The sequence below is a fragment of the Festucalex cinctus genome, chromosome 4, assembly GCF_051991245.1.
Source record: "Festucalex cinctus isolate MCC-2025b chromosome 4, RoL_Fcin_1.0, whole genome shotgun sequence".
Classification (NCBI taxonomy): Eukaryota; Metazoa; Chordata; class Actinopteri; order Syngnathiformes; family Syngnathidae; genus Festucalex; species Festucalex cinctus.
In genome coordinates this window covers 15,362,767-15,369,888 of record NC_135414.1, presented here as the reverse complement: position 1 = coordinate 15,369,888, position 7,122 = coordinate 15,362,767, and the positions used below count along the sequence as shown (strand labels likewise).

Below are 7,122 nucleotides of genomic sequence, written 5' to 3'. Positions count from 1 at the left end.
GTTGACTTCTGGTGTGTCTTCTGTCTGGTTTTGCTCCCTCACCAAATAAATGTCAGTTAACTCAATCTTTAAGACAATTTAAATGGTAAACAGACAAGACTCAGTCAGCCTTCACCAGTAGTTTCTATCTGTCTGATTTTAAATTTCTTTGAAATGTTTTACTTTTTGCATGCTGCTCTCGTTTTACCACCATATTATGTTTATTTATTTATTTATTTATTTGTTCTAAGAGATATTATGTTTAATTAACTGACATTTGTGTATCTGAATAAAAACAAAAACAAAAATTTCTTTCACTAGTCAAACAAGGTTATGAAGAGTTAAATCATCCATGCTGCTGCACACTGACATGTTCGATTTAATACTGTACATCGTCTTTTAACAATTTAGACAAACCCTGGTCACGATTGTTAGCTACCGCTATGAATTACCTGGCTGTACCTTAAAAAAAAATCAATTTTAATTTGTTTGTTATGACTACAGAGAGTTGGAGATGGTACCCAGTATGACCACTAGAGGGGAGCATTGCTTGCATGTGTATAATAATTACGTACAGTACAAAATTTGGGACTTTTTGACTCTAAATTCAATGTCTGTGCTTTAAGTAACATTTTTAACTGCCTTACAAATATAAAGACAATTTAATCACTGTATAATAAAAAGTGAAATAAACCACTCATACTTGAGAGACACCACACAGTTAGGCAGTAGTTACAGTTAGTACAATAATAGCAGTTAGTACAATAATGCTTGCAAAAACAAGTCTACAAAACAGGTGGTTTGGCAGTCTGTGGGAAAAAAAACGGATTGGTTGCCATCTTATAGAGGATTAATATGACATTAATGATATCAGAATAAATGTTTCTTTTTTTCAAAGCAGCTCATCAGTATTATCAGTGTTAACCATAACTGCATTTTATTACCTTGACCACAGTTTTCCCGATTAGATTTTTGGTAGGTCTTGCTGAAAATTCCGACTGAAGACTAAATTTCCTCTAGCTGGGACTGCGACTGAATGATTTATGTACCTTCTGAATGGCTGGCATGCAGACTCGGTGCAAAAGTGAACATGTGTGATACTGTATATTAATCACATGATATAATTTGGGGGTGGGGATGCGCAGTACGCTAGACTTTATTCACACATTAGTGTTCACATCATGTAGAGTAACTCTGCCTCAAGATATTTGTTAGTGTTGATAGATTGAGATGTTTCTAGCAAACATCAATCCTGTCGCTCAGCAATATCTGTTTCAGGCTCGCTCATTTGTTTCTTGTTCGGTGTCTCAATCCATCACCCTCTCAATCACACGATGCCTCTTTCTCTCATTTGACTTCATTTATGTCTCTGTCAAATTATTGCACACAAATGAGCACCGCGGGCCAGTCGGTTTGGACTCTAGGGGGAGAAAAGCCACCATATTGTCAGTGACAAATTAAATCTTCCCTGTCTGGATACACAAGAACCAAAATTAACAGGATTTGGGGCAGACAGAACCCAATTAACACAGCTGTTTATACAGTCTTAATGAAAATGTATGAACAGATTGATGAGAAATTGTTTTTATTGAAGATCTTTTAGGCAGAGATTCCCCCAAAATCATGTAAAGCCATTTTCAATGCTTGTTTGCTTTATTTGTAACATCACTTGGATTTTATTTATTTATTTATTTTTAACTTCCTATTGTAACGTTGTAATATGTGTTGGTACTTACAGAGTTCTTATCATAGGGTCTGTGATGAATTATTTTCACTGTTGGAACTTAAAATAAGTTTATTCAATTTGTAGTTTCTTTTTTTTCGAGCTGTCCGTGAAATATTCATGCAAATGTGTATTGAGTTGACAGTCCAAAAGAAAATGTTCCTTTATTCCCACATGGATTTCCCAAATAGAAACACACATACCAAAAAAAAAAAAACATGTTGTACTTGTCTCCTCTCCATTATTGATGAACGCTGACAGGTTGCAAAGAGGACGGTTGGGTAAGAGACAAGGTCTGAGATGTGCACAGTGATCATCATGTTGCAAAAACTACTTTCAAAGTCAATGTTGGAACTTTAGAGCGCTCTGATTAAAAGAAAAGAAAGAAAGAAAGAAAGAAAGAAAGAAAGAAAGAAAGAAAGAAAGAAAGAAAGAAAGAAAGAAAGAAAGAAAGAAAGAAAGAAAGAAAGAAAGAAAGAAAGAAAGAAAGAAAGAAAGAAATAATCCAGCTATTAAATACAATATGCATTTTCCTCATTCATTCACTATTAAAGTATGCTTTATCCGGCATTGTACCTGTAGAAAAATGTATAAATCTGTATCTATAAAAGGTGTGATTTGTACCTGTAAAAAAAAAAAAAAAATGTACCTGTAAAAAAAAAATTTGTACGTAAACAAAAATTGTACAGTACTTGTAAACAAAAATTTTACCCGTAAAATAGAAAATGTGTAACAAAAAAAATGCGTTAAAAAAAAGTGTGCGTAAAAAAAATAATTTGTACATAAAAAAAATTGTACGCATAAAAAAATTGTACCTGTAGAAAGAAGTGTACATTTGTAAAAGTAAAAATCATGATTTGTACCTATAGAAATGACAGCTTGTAGTCAAAGAAGTCGCCACTAGGGGTCACAATTTTTTTTTCTGCTGCTGTCCAGTCACGTGACTTTTGCTCCAAATTTTGCGCTACTGATGTAGCAGAAAGATTCGGTGTACGCACGCAATTTTTCACATGCACGAATGTCTTTCCCTTTTCGCGGCCCCTTTCGGTGCGAATGCGATAAAAAAACAAACAAACTGTTTTTCTTTTTCTTTTTTTTTCAGGCCCCCCGACAGGCCGTACAATTTATGGCACAAGAATTAACCATCTGCTTCTCTTAATCCTCCTCCAAATGTGTGAAACCATCGAACTCCATGCAAAACACGTTGGTTCTTGCCACACATTTCCCATGATGCAACGCGCGAAACGTAAACAATATGTCACACAGGATCCTCCTATAGATCATGTCACGACGGAACGAGGCATGAACCGAAACGCACAACTCGAACTCGGGCAAGTGGAACTTCTCAATACTTTAAAAAAAAAAAAAAAAAAAAAAGACACTTTAATGTCTATATTTGTCATTTTGTCTTGCAAAGCAGACTGGAGTACATCATGACAATGTTGTGCATATCTGTAAATTGAAGCAGAAATTATTTGTCAATCAAATCATTTTGAATCGAAAATCGGTTGAATCGAGAATCGATTCTGAATCGCATCATAAACCCGAGAATCGTAATCGAATCCAATCGTGAGACAGTCAAAGATTCCCAGCCCTAATAATCACATTACTTTTTCCAAGTAATCTGTGACGACACTGGGCCTGACCTCATAGTTCTAAGTTGTGGATTGAAATCTTGGCATCTGTGTGGAGTGGGCATGTTTACCACTTAATTTGCTTCCTGCTTGGTTTCTGATTTCACCTAAATGCCCGTCCGGGACTGGTCAATAATCAATCAGGGCACATACGGGGAAAAGCAATTTCACTCTCATTTAAACTGTGCTGCCTGCATGAAATTTAGGCGAGTGAAACATTTAACCACCTTATTTCTATCTTTATTTTGCAGACATATTATTGATGGTGGTGTGTTTAAAAGACACATTTTAAGTCTGATAGAATAATTTGTGGGCGGCACGGTAGTCGAGTGGTTAGCACGTCCGCTTCCCAGTTCTGAGGTTTCCGGTTCGAGTCCAGGCTCGGACCTTCCTGGGTGGAGTTTGCATGTTCTCCCCGTGCCCGCGTGGGTCTTCTCCGGGTACTCCAGTCTCCTCCCACATTTCAAAGACATGCATAGCAGGTTAATTGGGCGCTCTGAATTGTCCCAAGGTGTGCTTGTGAGTGTGGATGGTTGTTCGTCTCTGTGTGCCCTGCGATTGGCTGGCAACCAGTCCAGGGTGTCCCCCGCCTACTGCCCAGAGCCAGCTGAGATAGGCGCCAGCAGCCCCCGCGACCCTTGTGAGGAATAAGCGGTCAAGAAAATGGATGGATGGATAGAATAATTTGTAGTGTGTGCAGGTGCCAAGATGGCAGAGGTCAGTTTATTATGTTAATGTATGACTTCTTTATAGATGCGCATCATCCGTCACTGTGGTTGTTGACTGGCTCAATATACAGTTTACAAAGATTATGCGACAAGTGCACTGCTTTACAAAACACAATTCACCATTTATTTCTGTCATGAATTATGATAAATACACAAACATTTATCGGAAACAAGATTGCACCACTGTTTTAATGGAAGAATCCCACACATGATGGGTACATGAAAGTGATACCACCACACCCACCAATCACATCATTATAGCCAGTTGTATGCAATTCTATGTAATGTGACGGTCTCAATCAAAATTGAGCAATTGCCACTAAATTGCACGTGGTCATGAAGGTCTATGTGTCCAAAAGTGACTCACGTTTGTGTGGACTCTTATTGTGCTTCATATACAGTACATATCTGTGATAAAGGGGAAAAAAAACATAAAATACATAATATTCATTTCATCTGTCACCACCCTTCCTGCATGTGTGCTTAGAGCTTTTCATAAAAATGTGACATTACGAAGGAATTGAGTGACAGTTCTGATTAATGCTACATTCTATTTCTGTACATTTAGAGCCGAGTACTGCAGCCTCATAAGCACTTGAGCAGGAAAAAGTTGCAGAAAGCTCCCCGGGGGCAGTCGCACATCTTCCCGATGCGAGCTCCTTTCCTCACCGCGCACTGCTCCCCGATGTCGCACTAAAGAAGCACAGGGCAGCAAGCTTGTTGAGGATACAGTAAAACGCGGGGGGGAAAAAGAGTAACATTTTATAGCTATACCGTCGGGACTTGGCCGAATTTCTTCTCCCACATCGGCAGTCGTTTAGTCTGCAGCTTTTCAAGAACTTCTTGGAGAGCTCCGAGCTGTCACGCAAACAGCACAACAGAACATAATAGCAGCAACCATAAAACGGTCCAGTTTCCATATAAATCCATACAATATGTGGCTATAAATGATCGAGTGAAATTTTATGACAAAAATCTGAAATGTTTTTACATAATATTTTACACCACTTATGCATTATTTCACGTTGTTCTACATGACTCAATATCAACTTAATTCTCCATTAAACATTTTGTATTTTGGTGCCACTATCAAAATCTTACCAGTTGCTTCTCACTGGTCAGGTTCGGACCTTTCGGGTAAAAATCTCGCAGGGCTCTGGGGCTCAGCTCTTCTTCAGACTCGGTGTCCGTGAACTGCGCTTGAGAGAGAGAGAAAGCCTGCAGCAGCAGTGCGCACAAGAGCGCGCCACTGAGCCGCCTGGAGCTGTGCAAGGTCCGACTCCCGATGCACGACATCGTCATCATGTGGCCTGTCTCAAAGAAGGACGAGGGCGCCAAACACCTTTTATATTTGACGCCTGCGATCAGCTTGCTCCACCTCACCCTTTGATTTTTTTTTTTTTTTCTGCAAAGTTTTGTCATGCGTAACAGGCGCCTTGGGTGAGTCATCCAGTGAAAGTTGCTGGGCAAATTAAGCCTAGAAAGTAAACAAGATCAACAACACACGCCACTTACAGGGGGTCTCTCCTGCAAACACGAAAGTCAGAATGGAGGGTGGATGAATGAGAGTATTTGTTTAGGGCAGGGGTGTCAAACTCATATCAGCTCAGGGGCCGCATGGGGGAAAATATAATGCCAAGTGGGCCGGATCCGTAAAATAATGATATATAACTTAAAAACTATTGCTCATTTGCTGCCAAAAACGTTTAAATACGTTCTATTTTAAATGTTTTAAGTGTCCCAAAGACGTATTTCTACGTTTTTTGTTTTATTCTAGCTAGAGAATACAGAAGGCTTTGATGCAGCCTCTCAACTGCAAAGAACGGTTGAAGAAGGCAGGTGGCAGCAGAGCAAAGCCGATAAACCAGGGCCATGTTGAAAAAAAGTTCAATTGCTCAGAATTCCAAATAGATTTGTGAATAATTAAAACTTAGCTGCATTTTAATGCTAATTGCTGCCAAACGGAAACAGATAGAAATTTACTTTTTTTTTGCTCCTGATGAAAGAAGAGGCTTTAATCTTTCTTTTGGCAACTTCCATGTTTTTATAGCAATAGACCACAATATTCTGTGGGCCTTGCAAAATCAGTCAAAATACAGTAAAATTGCCAGGAGTAAAGGGGATTGCTTCTGTGAAAATGGCTGGGAGTGAATGAGATACTCAGATTTTCGCTATTTGTTGGCCATCCCTAAATTACGGAGCTCGACTGTTAGCATATTGTTCCAAAAAATGGAACGCGGCAACACTTTGCCTGGATGAGTTCTGGACGTGTTAAATCTAGTTGTTTTGCATATATATTGTTCCCAGAATGCATTGTGTGGTGCAGGTAATGACATTATAAGGGTGTTAATCCTTGTCATATGTATTTGTGTTATCAGAAATTGAATTTGTGTCGTATTTAACACATTTATGTCGGTCTATGATTTAAAAAAAAAAAAAAAGTTTTTAAACAAACCGTAACTTTAAATTGTGTGTAAAATAATGACATCCAGGACGATTCCGTGTACAAGTTGCATTGCTCGTCTGAAGACTGCTTGTGAAATTACAAATTTATATGTTTTGATTGTGGCCGGCTGATTAATAGTTCTAAGATTACAATTTTTCTTTACTTTACAAAATCATCTTGCGGGCCAGATTAAACCCTTTTGCGGGCCTGATCCGGCCCGCGGGCCGTATGTTTGACACAACTGGTTTAGGGGATGATGTCAACGTTTATAATTGCACTCATATGGTAATGATGAAATAAATTCTGATAACATAATATGCACAAGTCACTTGATATAGCTACTTTGCATTTAATAATGTTAATGTTAATGCAATGTTAATGCAACACTGAACGAGGTAAATTTAACACTATGAGTCTGAGTGTATTTGGTTCCTATCAGAATTCGTGTTAAAGGAATACTTGATTCATTGAGCCATTTTCAGCAGTAAAAAGTTAATATTTTGTCCAGAATGAATGTGATAACTGCTTTATTTTTCATGAACAATTTAAACCTTTAAAAACTATTTTTTTCCACTTGCTGTCGACTGAAGATGACATCACCTGGAAGTACGA

General features: G+C 38.3%; 1 protein-coding gene across 1 annotated transcript; it reads right to left on the bottom strand.

The window, feature by feature from the left end:
- Positions 1-4,162: 4,162 nt before the first annotated feature.
- On the bottom strand, positions 4,163-5,448 carry cart3 (cocaine- and amphetamine-regulated transcript 3). The gene is made up of 3 exons (XM_077518154.1): positions 5,166-5,448; positions 4,839-4,922; positions 4,163-4,757 (listed from the first exon to the last, which is right to left on the bottom strand). Exons 1-3 carry the CDS (start codon positions 5,367-5,369, stop codon positions 4,650-4,652), a joined length of 396 nt encoding a protein of 131 aa, XP_077374280.1. The 5' UTR covers positions 5,370-5,448; the 3' UTR covers positions 4,163-4,649.
- Between the last annotated feature and the right edge of the window lie 1,674 nt (positions 5,449-7,122).

Bases quoted from the DNA above. Each gene is read 5' to 3' on its own strand.
- cart3 (XM_077518154.1), bottom strand. From the start codon at position 5,369: ATGATGACGATGTCGTGCATCGGGAGTCGGACCTTGCACAGCTCCAGG. The intron at 4,923-5,165 runs GTAAGATTTTGA...TTTGCGTGACAG, and splicing joins TGACCAGTGAGAAGCAACTG to CTCGGAGCTCTCCAAGAAGT. The intron at 4,758-4,838 runs GTATAGCTATAA...GTGCTTCTTTAG, and splicing joins AATTCGGCCAAGTCCCGACG to TGCGACATCGGGGAGCAGTG.